At 40.7% G+C, this 25,828-nt stretch overlaps 2 protein-coding genes across 9 annotated transcripts in view; both read right to left on the reverse strand.

Moving 5' to 3' along the window:
* Positions 1 to 12: 12 nt before the first annotated feature.
* LOC139620132 (probable pleckstrin homology domain-containing family N member 1) lies at positions 13 to 9,320 on the reverse strand. Its single transcript, XM_071475359.1, has 11 exons — positions 8,614 to 9,320; positions 6,373 to 6,481; positions 5,598 to 5,744; positions 5,166 to 5,252; positions 4,067 to 4,154; positions 3,838 to 3,974; positions 3,604 to 3,750; positions 1,989 to 2,075; positions 1,661 to 1,736; positions 1,483 to 1,559; positions 13 to 521 (listed from the first exon to the last, which is right to left on the reverse strand). Exons 1-11 carry the CDS (start codon positions 8,706 to 8,708, stop codon positions 390 to 392), a joined length of 1,182 nt encoding a protein of 393 aa, XP_071331460.1. The 5' UTR covers positions 8,709 to 9,320; the 3' UTR covers positions 13 to 389.
* Positions 9,321 to 9,817: 497 nt separating this feature from the next.
* ttll10 (tubulin tyrosine ligase-like family, member 10) overlaps positions 9,818 to 25,828 on the reverse strand; it is a 39,535-nt gene continuing 23,524 nt past the window's right edge. For 2 of the 8 annotated variants that reach the window (XM_071475358.1, XM_071475355.1), the window contains exons 2-12: positions 19,132 to 19,405; positions 18,704 to 18,854; positions 18,352 to 18,470; positions 18,074 to 18,194; positions 16,097 to 16,182; positions 14,548 to 14,734; positions 13,954 to 14,125; positions 12,999 to 13,139; positions 10,979 to 11,095; positions 10,803 to 10,896; positions 9,818 to 10,546 (exon numbers count right to left, since the gene is read on the reverse strand). In XM_071475358.1, coding sequence (XP_071331459.1) covers positions 9,879 to 10,546; positions 10,803 to 10,896; positions 10,979 to 11,095; positions 12,999 to 13,139; positions 13,954 to 14,125; positions 14,548 to 14,734; positions 16,097 to 16,182; positions 18,074 to 18,194; positions 18,352 to 18,470; positions 18,704 to 18,854; positions 19,132 to 19,399 — 2,124 coding nt within the window. In that variant the 5' untranslated portion in view covers positions 19,400 to 19,405 and the 3' untranslated portion in view covers positions 9,818 to 9,878. Of the gene's footprint in view, positions 10,547 to 10,802; positions 10,897 to 10,978; positions 11,096 to 12,998; positions 13,140 to 13,953; positions 14,126 to 14,547; positions 14,735 to 16,096; positions 16,183 to 18,073; positions 18,195 to 18,351; positions 18,471 to 18,703; positions 18,855 to 19,131; positions 19,488 to 20,099; positions 20,421 to 25,828 lie in introns of those variants that run through there. The other 6 variants (XM_071475353.1, XM_071475352.1, XM_071475357.1 and 3 more) reach the window with 5 other exon arrangements.

Genomic DNA, 25,828 nt, shown 5'->3' on the forward strand with positions numbered 1-25,828 from the left:
TAACTCCATTCATTAGACTTTTTAAACAGTTTATTCAGAAAAAGTAAACTACTCTGTTTATGCCTGTATGTCCAGGAATAAACCTCTACAGAGCTACAGTCGCTACATCTAACATTTCTTCAGCTGTGATCTGCTCTCAAACGAGGTCATGGCCTTGTTTCTGTGTGTCCCCCTCATGAAAGAGGACTAAAAGTATCTCTTCAGTCTCTCAGAGTGACGAAGTCACCCAGATATATCAGAATTAGGGTGAGAACATTTCAGCACATCTCCACTGCTGCATCTCCTGTTTGTGGCACAGTCAGACATAAAAGTAATATGTACATGCTATCTACACAGTTTTATATTTTGTAATCACAGTGAAATTTCAAGCTTTTCCACATCCTGATGAGTCAGCTGCGTCCGTTGACCTGACATTGGTCGGCACGTATCATCGGTTCCTGGGACTCCTTCCTGCTCCTTTGCAGCTTTGGCTTGATTGGAGGTGCAGCCTGGCTCACAGCAATGTGACTGCTTCTTTCTGGCTGCAGATCAAAGACAAAAACCTTGTTGATGCACAGTTGCTTCATCTGTAAGGGACTAGACATCACCTTGGCACACAATATGTGTCCTGAAAACACAGCTTCAGAAAGTATTTTTTTTAATTGAATCAAAAAGTGGGACAAAATTGACAAGTTCGTAGATGTTGATTTTAATACCAAATTAAAACCAGCGGCTGTCCAGGTGGTCACCAGTGATTTTTTTAGAAAGATAAAACAGTGATTGGTAACCTGGGGGGGCTTACTCTAAATCTTAAACCTGCATTAAGTAATATGTTTGGGTGCTAGGGGGCGCTGCAAAACAAGCTGCAGACACAAGAAAAGACGCTGAAACACCGTAGAGAGCTGTGGAGGAAGACAGATTCAGTTGATAAATCTGTGTGGTTTTGTCACAACAAGTGACACATTTCACATACAAGTAGTCATTTGATCCACTGTTAATAAAAATAATGATCATAGCAGCTTTAAATCTTTTTCTTCTCTTGAACTTCTAAAAACCAGCCAAATGGAAATTGAAAATCACAAAATCTTAGAACTCAAACTCTGACCCGCTGCATAAGCCAATGGTGCTGCATGTCTACTGGATGTTTTCACTGCTCATAGTTAAACCACCTGTATGGTCCTTTAAATTCCTGATGCACTGCACTTCCTCCTTATGGCTGATGGAAGTCAGTAAAGCGCAAACAATTTCTGACTCAACGCAAACTCCCTTCTCATCAACCTCATATCTGGCTGTCAACAACTTTGCAACAACAAATTTATAATAATATAGAATAATACAATATGACAGATTTTGTGTTTTGGTGTTCTGCTGCCCCCTAGTGGTCAAACAGTAATTTAATGCAGCTTTAAAGGACATTAAATCAGCTGTGTATCTCTTGTGTGTGTTCAGTTCGAAGGACCATATTAATAGTTAGTAGTCATTTTATATATTCTTCAGTCTGACCTGTTGTAATTGAAAAATCCAGTTCTGATAATCCTCCAGGCAGGAGCAAGAGACCTGCAGAGGCTCCATCAGCTCACCTGGAACAAAACAGTGATTATATGAAATGACTGTATCCCTCACTGCGGCTAATCCAGTGCTACGTTTAGCTAACAAAAGGATTGATGTCGCATGTTGGTACCTATCAGGTCAAACTCCAGCCGTCCACACAGGGATGACCGCTCCACTGCTCTGATGCTGTGTCGGGGCAACCTGCCCTGTTAGAGATGACGCAGAGGAAAAAGACATTTGTGCAGTAATTTTTAGTTCAATAAAATTATGAAGAGGATTGTTCAGCAAGTGTTTCATTTCAGCCGCTGAGTGAAATACATTTACTCATGCTCCAGGCAGCAGGTTTGAGTTACAAATTGTTCCACCCCTACTATATGTCATGTGTCGAGAGAACAAGTGCTGTGTTGTGACGCCTGGGACACGTAGCTGTGCCACAGTGGGGAGTAATTTTACACTACCTCATATCTTATGTTCAGCCGCTTATTGTCAACTGACAGCAGCAGGACGTCTTGAGGGAAGAGAACCATCAGTCTGTCTTGGAGTCCCTGAAACGAAACCACTGTTACTGTGGCTCCAACACGACAATACCAATGAAATTATATTCTCTACTTATGGACAGCCTACCTCATACTACATGATATTTACCATATACACATGTATTACAGCTTGTATCTTATTTTTGTAATTTTTCCCATCATTACCTATTGGTAATAATGAGGATAATAATAATAATAATAATAATAATAATAATAATAATGTTTTTAATAACTCCTGGTTTTACTTTCCCTTGAATTGTTTTGTTTCCCTTATAATTACTATTAATTCAATTGATTTTTAAAAAAAATTATTTTTGCTGTCTTTATCAAGCACTTTGTAACGCAGCTTTTGGATAGTGCTCTATAAATAAAGGTTATTATTATTATTATTATTAGTAGTAGTAGTAGTAGTAGTAGTAGAAGTAGTAGTATACAGATTTTAAACAATTACTTAAATTACTAGTAAGTGAAGACAAAGGCATTTCTGCTGCACCCAGTGTCTCAGTTTCACATCTTGTGGTTCAGATAATCTGGATAAACTGTCTGATCATTTTTTTTGCCCCATCAGACTTATCATAAGTGACACAGACAATGGCCAAAGCTACTAAAATAAGATCCCAGTTGTAATAAATCTTAATTATCCTTGAACGTAAGTAAACTGTTGCCATGCTGATTTGAGTTACCAGTACAGTTTTTGTCAAATAGATGAGACCATCACTGAGAACATAAAGATGGTGGAAACAGAACCTTGTGTTTATCCACCTCAGAGGGTTATTAAGATACCATCTCATTTCACAGGAAAGGAAGTGAGCTTGTAGGAAATGTTGTTCTCATTTTCACTTACTCAGACAAAAATAAGAAGTGGTGCTGCCTCTGGTATAATATGGTTTGTACGGGCAATGACTAGTTTGTCCTCTCAAATGATTTAAATTGTGTTAATTATTGTCTTTAGTTACTTGGGTGGGTTAAGGAGAGGCATGCAGAGTGTTAGCAGCAGGTTAGCAGCTCAGTTTTTTTCCTTTTACACATCTGTGAAACAGCTGCTCATTTACCTCTGTGCAAAATAAACAGTGAACCAGATTTTCAAGCCTCATGTTATTACTTATTCATAATGAGTTCATTCATGCACATACTTTAATTCATTTGACAGCATGAATGACTGATTTTGTGCACACAACTTAATCCTTTAATACTTTTTTGACACCATAACACCTCCATCTTCTCCTCCTGCACAGAATGTACTCTGAGATTTTAACAAAACGAGCCTGTTTTGGTGACAGCAGCTTCTTCTGTTTGTCACGGCTGAACAACCACTTCATCCTGACATATTACTCATGGGGCTTTCTCAACAAATAATTGTTTTGTTTGTTTTTTCTTATGATCGCAGACATTTTTTGTGACTGCAGGACCATTTAGTGATCATGAGAGGAAACAACACATGTCATCTCTGATGCTTCAGTTCAACATGTCAAAGTACTAAAGAGCTAATACCACAGAGCAGATGATTACTACAGTAAGTAGAGTAAGTATTGATTACCTGTCTCTGTGAGTTGATTATATGGACGAGAGATATGTATCCCGGCTGACCCATGTGCTGTATGGGCGAGCCCTCCCACTGCCATATTGGAGCTTGTAGTAAGTATTTAAGTAGCTCTTCTCTTTTCCAGCGCATATCACACGGTAACTGGAGGAGAAATACGTGAACAATTTATTAACTGCAACTTAACCACGCTGCCTCACAATTACAACCAGATATACAGGAGTTAGTTACTAGGTAGGAGAGAGCGCAGTGAGAGGGGCTCATGGGTTCTGTCATCGACTTGTATCTCCTGTCTTCTATTTGCTGCATCCATTTCTGTAGCTCTGCAGCACTGGCACATATGAACACCCTGGAATCCACCATTGGGCCTGGACGAAAGAGGGAACAGCATAAATCATGCTCAGTATTTAACACTGTGTTGCCATGTCTCAGCTGAACTCGGTAATTTCCACTGACTCACCGCTGATCTCAAACATGTGTGGTGAATGTGACGTGTCAGGGTCCAGGGAAACAGCTTGGAAGGTGAGTCCAGAGATGGGAAGGATGCCCTGCAAGATAAGAGAGGACAACATTAAAGAAAAAAAAAATCATGTCTGTCATTGTGCATTATGCAATGTGTAGAAAATCCCCAACAACAAAAACCAACAGTAATGACTCTGCAGCATCGTTCCAGTTGCCAGTTCATGTCACATCTACATGGACCTACGTGGTTGCTGTGCTCCTGCAGCTGCTGTATGCATCACTCTCGGGTGGTGTTGGTGTCGTATAAGTTGTCTTTTTCCAACTTCTGAGAATCTCAGGGTCATTTTAATCTCTCATTGTAAAGTATGTAAGTGAATTTTGTACTAACTGGCACAATAAATGAATAAAGTTGCATCAATTTTACACTTCAAAATCAGTTTATCAGTCTGTGAGATCAGCTGTATAATATTTCAAGTCTGAGAAAACACCCTTGATTATGACATCTGGTCTTGGGCTTGAAGACAAAAACCTTTTAAAAGTGAGGCAAAGTGAGGAGTGGAGTTTGAAAGACGTAAGGGGGTCCACCTTTAAAATTCATCAGCTTAAGTCAAACCAGATCTGTGATCAGTTTCAACTGAATATGCAGCAAACTGTATTTGTCCTTTTATTTTTGTTTTTTATATTTGTGATGTTTTCTGTTACCTACCCAGGGACTTCGGATGTAAATGAGTATTTTTGCTATAATCTGGCACATTTACTTCATGTATTTTGTAGGCTACTGATGTTCATTAACATGCATCGTCCCACTCAAATAAACAAATACATAATGGTTCAAAGAAAAGATGCTAAATTCAAGTCCAGTATTCACTCTCCTTTTACTTCTGTTTTAGGCCTCCTGGGCAGGGTTTGTACAGTGAGAAAAGCTTCCTGTTGCAGCTGGAAATGAAGTAGATATTTGGACGTCGTCATACTTCACAGCTATTTGATCTGTAGTTAGAAACAGACAGGCGGCTGTGCTGTGTTCACACACAGGACTTCTGTTTTCCAGTGTTATGTGACATTTCTGAACAGCTGTCTTTTTAAAGTCATAAGAACACCTGATAAATGAAGTCTTGTCGAGCATGGTCCAGAGAGAGGATCAGCAGGTGAAATGAGAACAACACCAGGAAGTGTTCGCTGGTTTCCTGCAGAGACAAACATGAGGCAACATTAACACGCGACTGAGTGGCTCATTACCTCAGAGTTTTCAAACAGTTCGATCAGAGGCTCCAACGTCTGTTTCTGTCTGTTAATGTTCACAACATTAAAACAGCTGTTTTACTATTTTTCAACACAACATGTTGCACAAGAGTTTTTCTTTTAATGCTCAGTTTAGGATGACGTATGGAGGCCAACAACTAAAGAACTATTACAACCAACAAACACGTAAAATTATTGATTTAAAGGATTTGCTGCTCTGGGGATTTTCATATGATCTTCCACTGAAATCTGGACGGTGTAAAGGATGATAACTCCCAGCTGACTGTTACCCGTGTGTATTTGTTGTACAGCGTCACCAGGGAGGAGTGGATAACCTCTCCATACATGTGGGCAGGTTGACCTTCCCAGTCCCTGATTGGCTGCTGGGAGTAGATCCTATGGCACAGCTCGTCTCTGCTCTTGCCCCACAGCACCACCTGCAGACACAAAACTCCATCAGCCCACATCTATTCACTCCTATCTGTAGATTTGATGTATTTTTTATGTTCCACATTGCAGTGAGTCATGTATTACACAGCAAATTTAGGTGTGATTCACTGTTGCAGTTGTTGTTTGAGCAAAATGTTGCACAACCAGGGGAATTTGATATGTAGATTTAAAACCAGTAAGAGATACATGGGATTTGGATGCTTCATATTTAGACAATTTCTCCTTTAAGCCGAAAAAAGTGTGAAAAGTCAAGTTTGTGCAGCAGTGTTTCCTCCCTCCTTTATTTCCTGTAAAGTTTGAATCACACCAAACAGGGAATGCGGCATCTCTCGCGTTTGTCATGGAAATTCCCACAGTGTGTTTACAGAGTGTGTCTGGCCTCAACACAAATAACAGCAGCGAGTGGAAACTGTTGATGTTCATGTGATGCACATCTCACCACAAACTGCTCGAACACCAGAAAGTGTTAAACATGTTTGCCCAAAGTGAGCTACACTCTGTGTTCCTTCTGTGAAAAGTGCAAGACTGATGTTTCCACTTACAGTCTTTGCCACTGCCCTGCACAACACACAAACAAACAACCACACACACAACCACACACACACACACGGTGACCTCTTGTTCCAGGTGTCGTATTGAAGGGTAGCGCGGTGGCGGCGGTTGCTCCTCATCTCTGTTGCTCCTCACTGACAGCTGAAGCCTGGTTTCTCCCAGACTCCACACCCTGAACAGACGCACACATACACACACACACACACACACACACACACACACACACACACAAATTAGCACATTTTATGCAGCATTTGTCAACGCTGAGGGCACAGCAGCTGAGTGGTTAGTGTAGCATGGATGTGGGTTCAGTCTCTGGTTCTTTATAACTGCAGTGTGCGAGTTGAAGTGGTTGTGAAAACGCTGGCTGCAGCCCTCAGGGAGCTTGAGATAAAATAAAGAAGAATTTAGAGAAATACAAGATATCACAGTGTCAGTGACTTGTCCTGACCCCCCAGCAGCGCAGCAGCAGCCAGACATAATCTGCTTACAGTAGTTACAGCAGAGACAGACCCACCTGCTGACCCTCAACCACCATAACTTGTAGTCTTTGTCCACGACAGACTTAAGCTCCATCCCAGTTTCACACCACATGCAAACTCTGAGCAGGGTTTGAACACATGCTATGGTTGACAGTGACTAAATTAAATGTCGGTAAAACAGTCAGAATGCATACATGATTATTGAGCATGATGCTGACGTACCAGCCAGTAAGTCCAGTGTATTCTTAAAAAACTAAATATGTTAAGTTTTGATCATTTCATTGAATACCCAGTATCAGGCTCAGTATCTCTGGGTGAGTCTGCAGGGAATCAAAAGATGCTCCGTCTCCTTTGGCATCTTTCTCTGTTTGTGGGGATCAATGATTCAAAATGAATCATGAATGGGATCATTTCACACTCATGTTGAAACAGCTTTAAAGAGGGATCTGTCATGGAGTCATGAATGAACTGGCTGTCATTGAGTTTCATGGCTACTTGGTTGTATCAGTTTGTGTTTGGTGCTGTTTTGTTTTGTATGTATTTTCTTATTGACTTTGTGTTTCTTCTTACATAAAGACACATTCAGGGACTAGAGGCTGTAAATGCTGTGGTATGTGCCACTGGTGCTACATTCTTGTGCCCATAAGAATAAATATTAAATCTATCAAAAAAAGATTCAAACAAATTGGGGATGGTGGCAACAGGTTTAAGATTCTTCTTTCTCTTTCACTGACAAACCACATTTAAATGTTTGGGTGGCACGATTCCATTGGTGCATACTTTTTACAATTTCCTGTTGGTGTAGGTTTTTTTTTTTGTTTTTTTGCATATGAACAATTACTATATATAGAATAGGGACTCATCTATGGATCCATGTATACATTTGTATCTCAGCACACACCACACACCTGATGAAGTTTACTCCACCATGATACACTTTGATGCACATCTTTACCAGTGTTGTAAAATACAAATACAAGTGGCCCGCCACCACAAGTAGTAATCATTAAACAGCCACACATAAGGACTGGTAGCTACTGTTGTGATTAGCCTCTGCTAATCCCCCAGCCTGGGAGCCAGTGGAGATTTGTCCCGCCCTGACGCTGTATTAAAGCCCTCCATGCTGCAGCCATTGTCTTATAATAATCTGATAATCACATCAGTGCAGCATCACTGAGTTCCCAAGTTCATGTTGACTAAATAGGAGCCAATTAGTTCGCCTGCTCTGTTGTTGTGCTGGGTGTAAATCATATGGATGTAATCTGTTGTCCTGCAGGTGTTTCCATGATGGTTTAATATATGTTTCTTCACTACAGAACCTGGGAGTTTTCTATCAGAGGGCACATCCTGTTCTGTGCGACAACAAGCGCGTAGTGTTCCTCCTGGTGTGAACCCTCTGCAGCTTTGAAACAGGTTACACAGGATTCTATCTCCTCCTTTGAGTTTTGCATTTTCAGCACCACAACGTGACACACTAAATGCCAAAGAACACCACAGAGGTTGAAAGAGAAGCTGCTAAAGGACGGCACTCTTTTCATTGCACAGACAGCCACCGCTTCCTCATCAGAACTCACTTATACACAAAACCACATTGTGACAAACCTAAACGAGACACTCTTTCTAAAGCTATGATGTAAAGCGCACGCTAAATTACTTAACTCACATGTTGAATGAGGTAAAGCTGGTATCCCCTTCTTATTTCCACTGTAATATTTTGTTCCAGGATCAAATTGCAGTCACAAGTGTGTAAATTTCCCACCAGTACTTTTCTATTTTTGAACTGTTTTTAGCTTCAAACTGTGAACTTGTACTCGTGTCTTACCCTAAATTGTCTCCAGAGAGTTCCAGGAGCTCGATCTCATCGGGGCCCACCTCGTCCACTCCAGTATGCCTCTGGGTCACACTGCAGCATCCCATGTTTTGGACGAGGAGTCTGTCCTTCTCAGCCTTGTCTCAGCTTCTAGTCCGCGCACTGAGCACCATCTGCCCAGGCAGTCATCCCCACTGTGTGTGTGCTCGTGCCACACTAAAACAAAAGAGATAACATAAAAACGGGGGCTGGTTGGGTCCAAAAGAGGATATTGGGTGCTGGAGAAGGGGAGGGAAAGGAGGGGGGTTTGCTCCTAAGCTCTAGTTCCCCCTTTTTGCCAGCATGTCGTGCACAATTCCGCAGAGCCCCACAAATGAAAGATGGCAAAGCTTTTGAAGAGGAATTGGAGATAAAAAGTTTTTGTCGAGTTGCAGCGTAGTAGTTGCTCCTTCCTTCCTGTCAGTTGGCTGTCTGCACAGAGCTCAGCTTCCTCAGTTTGGTAATTTACACTCTGAGGTCACACAGGGAACGTGCTGATGCTTCAGCATGACAAAGAAAAAAAAAAACAACAACAAAAAAAAAGCGTCATTTGGCCAGCATGCCATTCAAAGACAAGCTGGCCAAATGACGGTAGAAAAAAAAGATAAGACACCTCCTCAGGTTGATAAGTCAGGCTCTCTGATGCTCCTGTTGAGAAAGGTGGATGAAGCAAGCATCCTGTTAGGAAAGACGGGAGCATGCCTGCCTGTGTTTACATGCACAGAGCCTGAATATGGAGGGATAATTGTGAGTTTTGAAACAGAGAGGTGAAGGGCTGCAGTCATAACAACAAGCCACAACAACTGTACAGTGGAGCCTTGAGTTGATCTTCCTGGTTAGAATTACAGTAAAGGTGGTGGGAGGGTTTGTACACAGTCATGTCTGAGTGTTTCTGGAGCTGTTCTCCTGTGTCTGTGAGGTGACGCAACCTGATGTAAGATGACTGATGGGTATGTTTCCCACTCGTGTGCTTCAGTTACAGACAACAAACCCACCGGCACTGCAAGGAAAAGCTGTTTTTGCAGTGAAATTAAAGATGCTCTTTAGGGCATATTCCTTACAAAGCAACATTAAAAAAAAACAAAACCAGTTATCAGTGTTGAAGAGAAAAATAGATTCTTTATTGTCACATTAAATATTTCTTGGCGTTTATCTGAAAATCAAACAGCACCAGATGTCCAATGCGTACATTTATTTTAGACAAAGCTCTTTAGATCGCAGCTGTTTGCACATATGCCTCACAGTTCCTCTTTTCTTTCATACACTAAACTCTTTGTATCCTCTCTGAGCTCTTTTTCACCAGGTTCCTCTCCTCTTTCACACTCATCCGCACACACAGCAGGTCCGGCGTGAGGAGGGAGCGGCCCCGTCTCTGCGGAGCCACAGACGGGGATCCCCTTGCTCAGCGCTGGTGATGACAGTGACATGATGATCTGCTGCTGCTTCAGTTCGTCTGCGGCCTTCAGGTGATGATGCACAGTGCACGTGCTCAGCTTGAGCTGGACCCGAGGCCTGGGGGTCTTACTCCTGACAGTCTGTATGCTGCTGTGTAACTGTGACGGTCCCTGCAATGAGTTCTGACAGAAAGGTGAGGTGGCGCCAGGAGCAGTGCGATGGAGTCCAGACTTTGAGCTACCCTGTCCTTCGCCACTCTCTGAGACATTCACGCAGTCATGAGTGGATGCTGAGGGAACATTGTTGCCCTGAATTCCAGACTTGCACCATCTGGGAACAGACTTTTGGGTCTTTTTCCCATAGATTTCACTGTTTGTGTTGCTCGTGTTGCAGGTCTGCTCTGACCTGGGAGGAAAAACTCCACTGTAGAGCAGCACAAACTCCCTCTGACTGGACAAAGGAAGGATTCTCTGCTTGAGGCGACACTTGTTGAAGATCTCCAGAGTTAAATCTAGAGAGGCGCATGAGAGAGTAACAGCAGATTTAAAAAAAAAAAAAACTTGGGTGGTGTCACACATCAGCCTGTTAAACATGCAAATTATAGACATATAACATTTAATAGGGGGAACTGTAACATGAAAAACATGAATATCCACTAAATGTGAGTTTCCAGTCTGTGAAATGCAATAAGATGATGATGATGATGATGATGATGATGATGATGATGATGATGATGATGATGATGATGATGTGTGGTCTGAGCTCACCCAGTGCCTCCACAACAGTGCTGGGAATCACCTCCTTCAGCACCTCGCAGTTCGTGTGCAGAGCTGGGTTACAGTTCATCTCCAGCAGCCACACCTGTTAGAGCCACACGAGGACGTCATTCATGCACATGCTGAGCCCTCACCTCCACCCAGACACTCGCCACCGCCCCACCCACCTTGAAGTCCTCGTCAACCATGAAGTCGCAGCCAATCAAGTCAAAGAGGCCCAGTCGGGAGTCTAACTTGGATTTGACTGCAAAGAAACACTGCGTCATGATCTGCTGCATGCGCCTCTGACGGGTGGAGAGGAAAAAAAAATTCAGTCAGCAAATCCACTGTTCATTAGGCTTCAGAGTGACACACACTATCATATAGCTATAACCTCCAGCTACCATTTAACGGTCTGCAGCTCAATATCTGAAAATGCTTCTTTAAGACGAATAATTTGATTCATCTGACTGCTCTTTTTAAAGATTCGGTGATTTCTTCGGTCATGACTGGCTTAAAACAGCATCAGGTGACTTTTTTTGGCCACTTGGGGGCAGCAGAACAAGCTATAAACCTCACATTGGCATGATATCGCCTTGTGAGGTTATCATCATTCATTTAGACTTCTGTTCATGGTCACCTGATGAATGGAAGTCCAATTTTCACTCTGCTCTCAGCTCTGTCTCGGTCTCCAGTAATTCCTAAGAAAAACATCTGCATCTTTAGCAGCTAAATGTTCCACTGTGTTCACCAGCTAGTTGCTAAGTGCTGTTTAGTGCAGGGCAGATGGTGTCTGCTGGGTTTATCAGAGCCGGTAATGAGACTGATAGGAGACAGTTTTGTGGGTTGGAAAAGCCAAACAACAAGCTGTAGGAAAGAACCAGTGTTAGGAGAGTAGAGTTTAAAATCTTGATCACATGTTGAAATTAGCTTAAAGTGAAGTGTAATTTCATTTGATTTGAAAGTGATTGAGTATTGCACCTCCATGAAGTTGGGGGATTTGTGTGAGACAGATATTTAAAAGAACAAAATCAAAGCAGCAGAGGCCGAGCTATCCTGACTGTTTGTCGTTCCAGAAACACTGGATCCTGCATTTCCCATAATGCAACTTGATAGCATCTTTCATTAGATTGGACCCTCTGTGCCTGGTCTCTGTTTAAGATGTGTCATCTCAAAAATACGCAGGGGTCATTTTAAAAAGACCCAGAGTAAATTATACAGCAGTTTTGCAGCGCACCAGTTCTGCATTTTATGACTCATGTAGAGTAGGACAGAGGGAAACAGGCTGATGCGTAAGCAAGCTTGGAAACAAATCTGCGAATGTACGAAAGTCCACACATACAGCTGAGCTCAGTCTTTATCAGTTCGACTTCTATACAGACTTAGCAGGTTTCTGTTAACCCTATAATGCCAAATGCATCAAATTTGATACAAGCATTTCTGAGACCTATTGCATCACCTTATGGTATAAACTTCACTCAAAACCCTCTTGTATCCAATCTGATACTTGTCTTCCAACCCCTGGTGGACACCTTTATCACTACAACAATTCAAACACAGTACATGGGACAATCCAAGTTGGCCACCTTCAGATTGTTCCCAACTCACTGGATCAAGGTCAAGAAAATTGCTTTTACGATTTCCCAGTGAAGTTTTCTTTGAAATTTTTAGTAATATTCTAACATGAACACTTAATCTGTTGAAGCAAGTTATAATTACATAATTTTTTGCATTTTAGTATGTAGTAAAATCGTGTATAAAATTTGGAAAAACCTATATGCAAATGATTTTTTGTAATTTTTTTTTTTTCAAATTTTGTGAAAGGTTCCAGATTCAAGAAATCAGAATTTTCTGTCCATTATTTCTGGGGTCAGGCATTACAGGGTTAAACCAAACAGCCACGCTGTGGTTAATAGTATAAACTTCAAAATCTGTCACTATCAGTGTTTGAGGTTTCATTCTGACAACCGAAGCTAACAATGCTAAAAGCGTGTGCGGTGTATTGTTTGTTCTACTGTCAGATGCTATGGATAGAAACAACCACCAAACAGTAAGTGTGATATTTAATTGAAGTAACAAGATGATGTGTCCTCAAACAGCGATGAGATCACCCAAACCTAACCACAGTCTCAATTAGCAGCAAGCACCAACAACCATCATTACAAAGGTAATTGGTCCCCGAGAGCTACAAGACACAGCAGCACTCACTGCAAAGGCGCCCAGCACCCAGTCCCTGGGCAGACCCTTGGCAACCCGAAACCTGTCGTTGACGTAGGCGTTGAAGTTCTTCATGGACCACACAGTGTCCTCCTTCAGCTGGCTGTACAGGGGGTTCTTCTTCTGCATGTACTGCAGACAGACAGCAGGGGGACCAGAGACACACGAAGCAGTCAGCAAAGGCAGCGAGACAGAGGGTGCAACAGCCAATGTTTGATTCATTGAAACCTCACTGGAAATAATGGGGATCTAATGCTCATATCTTTTATCAGAAAGAGTTTTTTTCAGTATCATCATGAATAATTTTGTCTTTTTTGAGCCTGTGTTAATTGTGGAGATCCCTCATCTTGAGAGTTGAATTTATGGTGCAGTTACGGTGCCCATGAAATATTCTCCACTGTAACTAGGACCCAGAAAATCATAACTACATTATGATTTAGCATCAACAGAGTGACTTTAAATCCACCCTTGAACTTAACGTCAAAACAGTGACATCAGTCCTTAATTTAAATTTGCCTTTGGTATATCGTCAAAATATTGTACCATAACAAAATGAAAGAAAAACTGCTTGTCATTTCCCAATTCTTCCTAATTATTTATGTTGACATACCAGTAATTGTGGCTAAATTTATGTCCATTGGAATAAAAAGAAGAATTGGACCAAATTATTTTCAGTTTTTCTACAGCACCTGCAAGGAAGTTGAGAATGTTTTTTTTTTGCATGTTGGAGATTCCCTGGCTGTAACAGAAATAACTTGGACTTATTTTAGCATTATATATGTCAGTCAAGGCCTCATGATGTTCAGAGGCGGCACTGATATCACCCATGTTTTCATCTATTTTGATAAAAATATCACACAGATGTTTCAATAAAAAAGGACTGAATCTAACGTCACATTTAACCTGCCAGTTTACCCTGGATATTTCGCACAGTACTGAGGTCTACCTGATTGGTCAGGTGGGCAGAGAGGTTGTTGGAGCTGGGGTCGTAGAGGTCGCAGGTCAGTCGCACGTAGCCATGACGAAAGAAGACCATGTAAGGTGCAGTGCAGGCGATCAGTAGGTAAGAGCGGACGTCAAACTTCTTCCCTTTCAGGAGCAGCGGGCTCTGAATGTAACTGAGGGCAAAGTGACAGTTTAGCTTCGAGACAACAAAAGCTGAATCTATAGAAAGATGTTCACACAACCACAGACAACAGCCTAAACAAGATAAATAGTCTGTGATCATTTGCACACATTGCTTATATAAAGCAGTCTCACACTGTCAATCTCTTCCCACTTACTACAGTTTACCCAGTTTTTGTAGTTTAATATCGTTTGATATGGCTCTTTATCACTTGCTCATTTGAAGAACTGCATGTTATTCTTATTATTCAGTGCTTTGGAGATTTGCATGTTTTTACCTCCAGTTTAAGCTCTTTATGAGTCTGTTGGTGGTTGTGAATTAAACCTCTCCAAACTTCACCTTTTAGGATCAGACATGATGATTGTGACATGATGTTCATTTTCAACAACCCAATAGTTACGTAAGTTCACCCACTGTTGGACAATGCGAGCCTGCGGCTGGCAGTGATGCACCTTCCTGTGGGCCTGGCTGTCCTCCATGCGCTGCAGCTTCAGTCTGAAGGCGGCCACCTCCTCCTGGCTCTTCAGCAGAAAGATCCCTCTGCCCTGGTTCAAACCCGTGGGTTTACAGATCCACATGCAACGCTCACTGTTCCTCACACCTGCTCGCAGACATTCATAAAGAAACATCAGGTAAATGATATTAGTCCTGCTCTACTGAGAGATGTTGTGAATGAGACTCAAGGTCCATACTGTCTACAGAGTTTAATCCTATGTTAAGCTGTTGGTTCCTGTTTTTTTTTTTGTTTGTTTGTTTGTTTGTTTTTTTAAATAAAGTTAGTATGACTATATTACCTCCTTTATTCTGTGCTGTTTGGGAAATCATTTTATTTACTTTCCACCAGTATTTAAATCTGCTGAGTAAAACCTCTGCAGAATACTGTGCCTGCAAAAAACCTACAGTGCAGTTCTTCCCCTTTGTTAGATGTGTAAATTAGCATTATGTAGTAATGTAAGTAAGTACATCTACTCAAGTACTAGACTGCTGTATTTTTACTTTACATGAATATTTGCCACTACATTTTGGAGATTAGAGACAAACTGCTTATAAAATGTATTTTATTAAACTAACCATCAGTAAACAAAGCTGCTTACATGTTGATGCATCAGTGCTATTATTCCTATAATATATTACGATGCTCTGACAGGGGGCACTCTGCTGTCTCATGAGTACTTTCCTTACTTGTTAAGTAACATTATGAATGTAGGACTTTTACTTCTAATAAAGTATTCTCACATTTTGCTACTTTTACTTTAACCAACACGATGGCTCTAAATGTATGTGGAAATCACGCAACAAGAAAATAATGGAGATACTTCAGTGTTGACTGCTTTTTCATTCTGTATGGTTCAGTTTCTGTCTCTTTTCTTTTCTCTTTTCTTCTCGTCCACAGATTCATCTGTCACCCAGAAATCTAAACCACCTGTCTGTGTCGTTCTCCTGTTTACTTAGTGATAACCATGTTTGTCATAACCTGTGTACCAGTTATCATAACGCTGTGTGTCAGAACCAAGTGAATCATTTAATCCTCAGTCTGTAACATTAATAACAGATGTCTGCCAGATTCTGTTATAACATTAAATGCATTTTATTTGCGTCAGTCCTGCGATGCTGCTGTAGCTCTGCATCCAGATCCTGTTGAGTTTCTCCTTGTGTTTTGTGCCTCAGCCCTGCCCTCTGCTGACTCATCTCTATGGAAACAGCATGTTCCCTTGGTGATTTTATCAGGGCCTTATGGGAGGTGAAGTGCATTATTTTCCAACATCCTCAACCTCTTGATTAAACAATCACCAAGGCAACTGTTGTCTTAGCGCTGCAAAGCACAAACTGTTCTGTTTGTTTTCAGTTCACATTTGATTTATCTATTTTTCTACATGGAGCCAGTTGAACCGGTGTTGTGTTATTGTTGCATCAGGATACAAATGTAAAGTGAATGTAAGTCGGATGTGTTTGGGTATTTTACCCTCCTGCTGGGCAAAGAAAGTGTCCCTCTCCTCCCTCACGTCCATGCGGAAGGTGGTGGGAATGAACTCTTCCAGTTTCAGCCTCCTGTAAAGTACAACACAACAAGAAGGAAGCCCAAATGAATGTCTGTGTCCTCAGCTATTTGAAACCGCTTTAAGGTAGAATTAGAAAAGTTTGTCATGTAATGAAAATTAAACAGCCTGAGAAAAAAATAAAAAGTTTACCTTAATTTTATGCCTTAAAGTGCTTAAAGCACCATACCAGTGTCCTTATATATTGTTTTCTACAAATGAACCATACTCCAGATTACTGCTGGTCACATGTTGTAGTGTTTCAGCCAACCACGGTTCCCATGTATTGTATTCAACAACAAGTATGAAAACTTGTTTTTAAATTTGATTATCCGTTGCAGAGATCATCACGTTTGCTTTTAATCCTCTAACTGTTATTTGTTAATGGAGTTGTATGGCGTTTGTACCAAAAGTGCAGAATGATTTGAAATCCCAGGTCATCTTTGAAAACTGATTGACAGAATGGAAGTCAGAGGCAAGAAAAACATATTCACCAAATAAAAACACTATAATATGTTTCTTTACAAAAGTCATCTAAAGCATGTTTGATTTGTTGTAAATGGCCACTGTTGCTGTTATTATCAGTATGGTTTATTATATATTTATCACACATCAAGTGAAAAAATTTGTCATCCATCATATTTTTAGCTGGAAATTATGATCAATGACTATTTTCAGATAATAGCAAAATTTAGGATTATTTGAAATCTGTAATTAATTATTTTAAAGATGCAAAAAATATATATTTTTACTTCAGCTAAAGCAAAATGTGCATTTTTTGCCATTTGGTTTCTGTATGAATTAAACAAAAGAGATATAACATGTTAATTAATGAGTGATAGTTTTTTTATTTTCTATTTTTTGGACAAACTAACTGTTTACTCCTGTTTCCAGTCCTAATGCTAAGCTAAACTAAGCGACTGCTGGCTGGAGCTCCATATTTAGCAGATGGACATGGCACATGGCACAGACATAAAAAAAACTGTGAATGCTTTGAATAATAATTTGTGTCTGATTTGTTTTTTACACACAATAAAAGACACAATAAAATTGTATCTACTGCTGCAGTTTAACTACTGGACGCAAGATGTGTCCTGCTTCAGCAAAACAATCCCTTTGTAGTTTATGTACACTGGAGGTTTCATGTTTTCACATGACACTTGTGAAAGTCACATATTGGATGATATTTGGCTTCCAAACTAGTGGTGTTGCCATAAAATCAGCTTGTACACATCTTAAACTCAGATTTCAACCTTCAGCTGTTTGTGTGTGTGTGTGTGTGTGTGTGTGTGTATGGTTAGTCTGAATCTGTCATATCCTTTTTTGGTCTGCTTTGTTTTCCTTTTTTCTCTCTCTTTGTTCTCTGTGTGCGATTAAATCATCATAAATAAGAAAGTGCAAATGAAAAAAAAAGGCTCATGTCACTAAAATAAAATTACTGTACACTTTAGTTATATCTGAACTGAAACATCTTGTTCTGGCAAAGGAATGCTTGGTGTTTACGTCTTATTTTACTTCACAGACATTTACACACGGACATTTCACGTGTTAGTCTAAAGAATCAGATTGTTAGTAATGAAACACTGAAGAACTTTTTATAGTTGACACATAAAATAGTCAACACCAAGCTTGTGTGATTCTAAGGGCAGACAGCTTCCTGATGATGCCATTTGCCTGTGTTTATGAGATAGTATCACAATCTGACACAGTATGTCTTTCAGTCAGTATTTGCAAAGCCGACCCTCCATGACGGTACGAAATGGTTGCTAGGAGATTTGTGTGTCTATAAATTCCCTGCAAAGGAAATAGACTGTTATATCTGTATGCTTTTGATAGCTACGACCCGTCTGGATGATGAGATGAATACTAGGCAAACACAGCAGGAAAACAGCCGTCCACGTCACCTCAGTCCTCGGCCGTGGTTGACTTTGCTGCTGACTCGCTCATACTCCCGCAGACTGCTGAGGAGGCCGATCTTAGTGGTGAGCACCTTGTTGTTAGGGATCTGGTACACCAACTGTTCACCTGCAAACAACACAAGGAGAGTTCAAGATTTCTCTCTGAGAAATGAGAGCAGAAATGAAAAGAGGAATGAAACACCGGCTATATTTTTGAGATACAGGTGTAGATGTAAATATAGTAAAACACTCGATCCAGATTATGTCCTGTGCACACTCTCTACCTTTTCTGAAGTTGCAGTAGTTGGCTGGTGATTTGGTTTCACACCACTTGAGTTTAAAATCCTCCCTGTGCTTGTTGTAAATCCTCTTCCACCCTCTGCTCTCACAGTAGTTGCTCACTCTAAAGGGAAAATCCCAGAGAAACTCACTCATACTTCAGCTTTAATCACACAGCAGTCCAGAAGACAGGAGGAAAAACTAAATGAAATATATGCCACCTGAATGATGTTTTCTGAAAATGTAAAATCAAATCTGTTTAGAAACTTTTTGGAGAAATAGAAAACTTCACATAGGATGATCATATTCTTTAAATATTGAAAATTCAACATTTTTATTTCATATTTTTCTATTTACATTTCAGCCCCATTAGATCCTCCAAAGAAGTAGAAAGGGCCAGACCCCCGCGGCTCATCTACACGCCGCTCCCTGTCCTTGTCTGGGTAGGAGCAGGTCGACAAGCCCCTTGGGAAGGACCCACGGAGATGTCTCTGCACTGAGCACGCACCTGTTCATTTTACATACACAAACACAAACACAGAAATCAAGCACACACACAAGTCATTCACACATTCACATACGTATGCTCACACATATGCTCTATCACATGCACACATCACTATATTGTGCTGTTGCACGTACATTGACACAATGTTACCATACACAGTACAATAGAGGGGTACAAAAAAATATATATATATTCTGAGTCTGAAAGTGAAATACCTTTTTATTTTACAGTGTTGTATTTTTGATGTGCCATAATAAAGGATCACAAACCCACACACCTGACCCTCGAGTTCGGCTGTCCTGGGTCCCCTGAGTCTGTGTCTCCTCCCTCTGGACCTGCTCCTGTCCATCTTCTGATGTCACTTCCTGGATGACACTATGGTCAAGTGACAATGACACTTCTTGCCTCAGGCTTTCTGTGGGCTGGTTTTTCTCGCAGGGAAGCTCCACTTCCTCTCTCTCCTGTCTTTCATCTCGTTTCTTCTCCAGCCCGGTGTCCTCTCCCTGGCCCTCAGTGCAGGACTCCACCCAGGACTCAGATGACATGACCTCCTGCTGGAGCAGATTGTTGGTAACTGACTAGAAATGCTCCAGCATGGGAGGAGAAGTGGACCTCTGTCAGTGTGCAGCGGCCCTGTTGTAAGAAATGGAGCTCAGGAATGAAACAAACTTAAGACAACATTGTCATACAAGCACGTTAGCATGCTGATGTTAGCATTTAGCTCAAAGCAGTGCTGCACCTAAGTACAGTCTCAAAGCATTGCTAGACTGTAACTATGATTACTGTAATCACTGTTATCTGAATGAATAATCATGGTATTCAGCTGATGATTCCGGATGATTCTGGTGACCTCCTGACCTTTCGTCTAACACCAACAGTTCAAACCTTTCACTTTGACTTATGGATATTTATACTACAGTTTCCAGAGTGGTGCTCAGTTTCCTCCAGCAAAAACAACATCAGACTCATATGTCAAAATCTTACTACCTAACAAATTGCCATTAAATTTCCACCTATCGTGGTCCTCCTGTAACTGAATGACCCCATGACCTTTCCACTAGCGCCACCATCAGAACAGACTTTTGACCTCTGAATGTACATTTCCTGTATAGGTCAAACACAATATAACAGTTGGTATTATCATTTAAAATAAGTTGATGTGAAGAAAATGTAGTGTTTTGTATGAGATGACAGGAGCTGAACTATGAACTTATTGTAGCTACATTTAAAAGCAAAGGGATTTACCTGCAACTCCAGTGTCACACAAACTCCATGAAAACCTACTCAGTCCATTCTTTTTCTGCCATGTGTGCTCAACCTTGTAGTCCGACTGCAGGCCCCAGACAAACAGCAAACCCACAGACTCAGGGACCAACTGGACAGAGGCTGAAAATCACATGGCCTGTCTGCAGTTCAGCCCACTGAAGTCAGCCGTAGTCTGCCACGCTGCGAGTAAGCAACCCCACAAGAGCAAAGTAAACAATCACCGGTTACTCTGGTAATGGGACTCTTAGCAACGGTTGCCTCTTGTGGACTGAATCTTACAACAACAGCAGCTCAAGACAAACTAACTGCTGAAGATTATGTATCCCACACCCGCCCCACCTCTAAGTTTAGCTTCATTCAATATTAATTGTCTGTAGGCCTGTAGCAGGCCTCTGTTGTGTGAACCCTATAGTAACATGAGAGGAGAGTGTCAATCAAAATGTATTTGCCAGTTTTCCAGGGTATTATCTCCTGACACAAAAGGTAAAGTAATATTTGCTTTGCAAAGTGTTCTTAAAAAAGTGAAAAACCTGTCTGTCCAGGGGACATGTTTTAATGTAAATATGCTGGTATCAATTTTACATTTTGTACTGGTGGACTGTTTCCTATTCTTTCCCATATCTATTTCGCTACTAAACTTTCAAGCCTTACTAGTTTTTTCTATATGTAAATTAGACAATGTATGTTCTGTAAGCTTCAGATTCTGTAAAAAAAAATGTAGTAGGGGATAAAATAATTAATTATAAATGCAAAGAATCAAAATTAATTCAATTTTCAAAACTTTCAAATGCAAAACAATTTCAGCTTTAAGTTCACCTGAGCACCCGTTAAATCCTGAAACCTCCAGACATGATTTTTTTCCATTAATTCATCGAGCTGAATCATTCTTGGAATCATTAGCTTTATGGCTGACATTACCATTAATCATATTGTCTAGTGCCAAATCCAGTAGCAAGTATGCTGTTGAGCAACATAGTATTTGTCTGCTCACATGGTAAATCCACTAATCACCTTCTGTCTCAGTGATTTGACTCCAGAGGAAACACCCTGGCCCAGCCACAGTTGGCAATTACGCATAATCTCCCCTCTTCCTCCCAACAGCCTGATAATTGGGGTGTGTGCCTCTTAGACACAGCATCGATACAACCGTGTAATTACACATATAGTCAGCTAACCATGAGAAATGCATACATCTCACACTGAGGTGTGAGAGTTTAAGTGAACGATCACACCTAGCAGAGCGCATTTAGAACATATTCAGAGCGGGTCAATCACACCCTGCAGCGTTATTCCAGACAACAACTGAAATCAATCACCAACTAAATCAGGTTCAAATGGTAATGTGTTCAGTGCAAGGGTTTATGGATACAAGAGGAGACTGATGATGGCTGCTGAGCAGAGCTGTAATTGTCTTTATTGGTATGAGGACCACAGGTGTACATGCTTTAAGTCACATTTAGTTTGACTGCCTTATCACCACAGTCTCTAACAGAAGGGAAATATGGTTGCCAAAATATGTCCAATGTGAGTCCATGTGACTTGGGTCTAAAGCTTCTGGTTTGCTGTAACTGAGTGACATGTACTTTAACAAAAACCCAGTAAACAGAGTAAGTCAACTCTTCCTCAATAGCTCAGATCAAAGACATACAACAGTAGGTGTCATCACATCCTGCAGTATGTGTTGACACACATTTCACATTTACAAGAAGGAAGCAATCGTCACCAGTCAGGCTTGTCAGTTCAGTCACTTACACACACACATGGCTGTAAATGTGCCATTTACTGTAGGTGGCTGAGTGCAAAATAGCGGCGATATGAGAGAGCTGCTTGGCAATGATGTGAGTCCAGCCATGGCACCCCAGTTATTAGCAGTGGGGCCTCCCATATTCCTGTTTAACAGAGCTTTGTGTGGAGCCAGCGTCAGCCACACCTTGATAAAAAGCCACCATCTGATAGACACGCTGTGTAAAGTGCTGCGTAGGTGGACAAAGAGAACAGGCTTGTTTTACAGCCCTGTCGACCTCATGGTTCACCATCTGCCAAGAGGCGCGTATGTGTGTGTGTGTGTGTGTGTGTGTGTGTGTATGTGTGTGCATGTGTGTTTGTATATGTTTGTATATGAAAATACAGGTGTACAGTAAATGTACATGCTTGTGTATTTTATGTGTCTATGGTCCCTTTGTTGTGCTACATATCTCATAATCAAAATGTTAATTAATAACTTTCCTAAATACATTTCCTTATTTGAGTCCCATCAGTCACATACTGTTGTGTGGGCCAAAGTGTGACTTTTTGTAGCTTTCCGCTCTTGATTTTGTTTCAGTTTCTGCAGGTGTTGTTCTTCTGGCAGCTACCACCAACTCAGTTTTTCTTCTATTTACTCCAAAACAAACCATTCACATAAAATAGATTATACCACCATATCACTTCCTGTGAAAAATCTGAGGATTTTCCACTGAAGTTAAATGTGGATGTACATGTGCAGGAGTTTTCCCAAACACAGTAATGTGTTTTATCAGGGAACCAAAACATAGATTCAAACACAAAATGTGTATGTGTGTGTGTACCAGTCTGGCTGTCTCGGGGCAGTGACACCATAAGGTGTGTGTGTGTCTTTGGAGACTCGCCCATTCCCATGTCATCTTAACTGCCATCTGTACCAGGAAGTGCTCAGCAATTACAGGGATGCAGCCTGCAGCAATGGTGTCCCTACACAACCCATTATTTGGAGGGATTCTCCTTGTCAAGGTGTTATAGTGGAGGGAATGGAGTTAAGTTACAATGTAAAGAACAGCTCATCTCAATAGGGTCTCTCTCGCTCCTGCTATTCATGATTTCCTTATAGAGTTACACCAGTAAAGCAGAGGGGGTCGTTGTAGGGGGGGAGCAACACCATGTTCCCAGGGTCTGTATTCACTCATTCTCACTGGTGACAAATGAAAGATGGACACAAAGACATCGAATTTCACTAAGACTGATTTTAACATGGTAAAATTTATGTGCCATATGCAGATTATTGTCTCCAGATAAAGAGTTGTTTTGGGGGGGAAAAAAAATACAAAAAATACATGCGGTGTCATTATTGTCCGATTATGTGTTAAGTCAGACTTGTATCATACTTATAACTCCATTAATGAGGTGTCTGTGTGTTATTTTTGTTGACAGAATATCTCCACAGGCTTCATCTATCTTTTAACGCTAATGTAGCAACTGCTGAGTGGTGTTGAGGGTTTATGGTAAAGACATTTTCAGATCCAGATCCAGTTTAATCCTGTTTAAGTGATGAGTTATCACAAAACTTGCCACCAAAGATCTTAACATTGAATAAGTGTGGTTTAAGTTATGTACATCATGTAAAAATCCCTGCAGTGACTCTTGCAGCTTTGGTACTTTACCCTATCATCACAAGGAGATGGAGGGTGGAAACATGCTGCCTCAGTCCCACCCAGCTGAGCCTCTGTGGTCACTCTAAAGGCAAAGAAATACAGGGGGTGCTTGTTTTCTGGATAGGATACATACAGATAGCAACCTCCTGGAATAACATCACTCAGGATGTTGGTTACACCCTCTTGAGCTATGACAAGGAATATTTGATTCTGAAGTGGAAAATGACTCACAAGTAACACAGAAACAGACGAGAACATTACAAAATAGGGAGAGCTGGTATAACGGCAGTAGAGGCAGAGATGCAAAGCCTTAACATACACCAGCTAAAGAGGAGTATGCTTAACACGATGAGTGCTGGGGCCACTTCACTGGTCAGTACTTCAGAAGTCGGTCAAGTCTGTCAAGTAAAACCCATCAACATGTCGGCTCAGAGATGGGACCGCAATATCACAGATACTGCTGGAGGTGTCCCCGACTACTGTTTACCTGGCCAGATATTTACAGCCTCAATTAAGTTGCAAAGTTGTGCCCAAGTTAAAAGAAATGAAAACAGAGAAACTTATCTTACTTGCAATCAAAAAAGTCACTTTTTTTTTTTACCTCTGCAAATTACCATACATTCATCCATAAACATGAAAACCATTAACCCCATGAATTCTTATTCCTGTTAACTAACAGTTGCAGATGTTGGCATTTCTGTGTAACTGAGGTGAGTCCATGCAGCTACTATGGAAATTTAATGGATGGCAGCCAACTCTGAAGAAAGACCTGTTCAAAATGAAATCAAGAGCATATTAGAAATATACTAGCAAGTGTGCCAATACTCTATAATGTTACTGGGTTTATTTGTGTACATCAGCTAAGCCACAGTGCATCGGCCTGGCTGCAAATCAGGTGGTTGTGTGTTTTTCATTTTAACCCACTGCTATAAGCTAATGCTAAAGCAGTTGTTAGCTCAAATAGCTACACTTAACAAGATCAATTTGGTCAATTTTTACCCAGATCCTTTCACTTTCTTGTGAGGAGCATATGACTATAAAATTTAGCTACAAGCCAACAACTAAGTCATTACTTTTTTGGTGGTTTGAAAGAGCCCTTAGCTCTGCTAGAAAAGTAGCTACAACTAAACAAGGTAGCATTAGCATTAAAACAGCAAAGAAACACATTCACTAAAAAACTCTTGCCTATATTAGTGGTATTGTTCATGCTCCTTTCCTCTCTAAGCTGATACTATTTTTCCCACTGGCAGGTGGCGCAGGCTGGACTGGTGCATCAGGTCTGAAACTGATGGCACCGTCTGCAGCTCTGCCATTTTTATGATCCTAGTTGCGCTTGGCTTAATAGTTTCCATGGCTCCAAAGTAGCCATTGTTAAATCATTGTTGCTACAGCCAAAACAAATTTTAGCATGCTAAAGTGGTCCCTTTTTTTTGAGAAGTGGTGAAAATTTCACTGTTTATGGTGCAACTTTTGACAGGAAAGCAACACAGAAGGTCAAATATCTAAGTGCATCACTTTTAATGTGTATTATACAATATTTTAGAAAAAGCTGGATAAAACCGGATGCATAACATCTGCAATAATGATAGCAAATGGTTTCCTACCAGAACACAAAAAAGACAAGAGGTGACCCAAGGAAAGGCACAAAGCGCAACAGCAGAGGCGGACTGCCATTGGGAGTAGAAGACATTTTCAGGGTAAGTAAAACAGTAAACACCATCCAGTGTTATTTGGTTATCTGTCATAAAGCATGGTAAGGTATACTTTATTGTCCCGCAGCGGGAGCTCATCTTGGGCTCTAAGCCAAGCCATGTAACACAACAACGTCACCATACACATGTGCTTAAATTGGATCACATGTTGAATGTGAGACAAGGTGATAAAAATAGCATTTACAGTGATAAAACGTTTATATTTATAAAATAATGTTATATATATAATAATAAATGAATAAATAAAACCAGATATGAACATGAAAATAATAGCCAAAGGGGTTTTGATAAAAACACAGATATACCATGTTTTTTAACCCTACATGTTATTATTTAATATCTTGATGGATGATGGAATAAATAAGTGGCCTGCCAACTTCGCACAGGTGTATATGTGGTGTGATCTTTTATGTCTTTGTTTGCCACATTTTATTCAGCTACATTCTTCTGTTCAAACGCTACGCTGACAATGGTTGACTGCAGCCTAATTGTGACTGAGTCATTGTAAAATGTACCATTATGCTGCTTTTCAGATATATCAGAAGAGGGCTGAACACAAATCATACAAAAGATGGAAATGTGAAAAGCAGTTCATAATGTACTGAGATCT

The sequence above is a fragment of the Trachinotus anak genome, unplaced genomic scaffold, assembly GCF_046630095.1.
Source record: "Trachinotus anak isolate AG129_WGS33_773 ecotype Australia unplaced genomic scaffold, CSIRO_AGI_Tana_v1 ptg000004l, whole genome shotgun sequence".
Taxonomy (NCBI): Eukaryota; Metazoa; Chordata; class Actinopteri; order Carangiformes; family Carangidae; genus Trachinotus; species Trachinotus anak.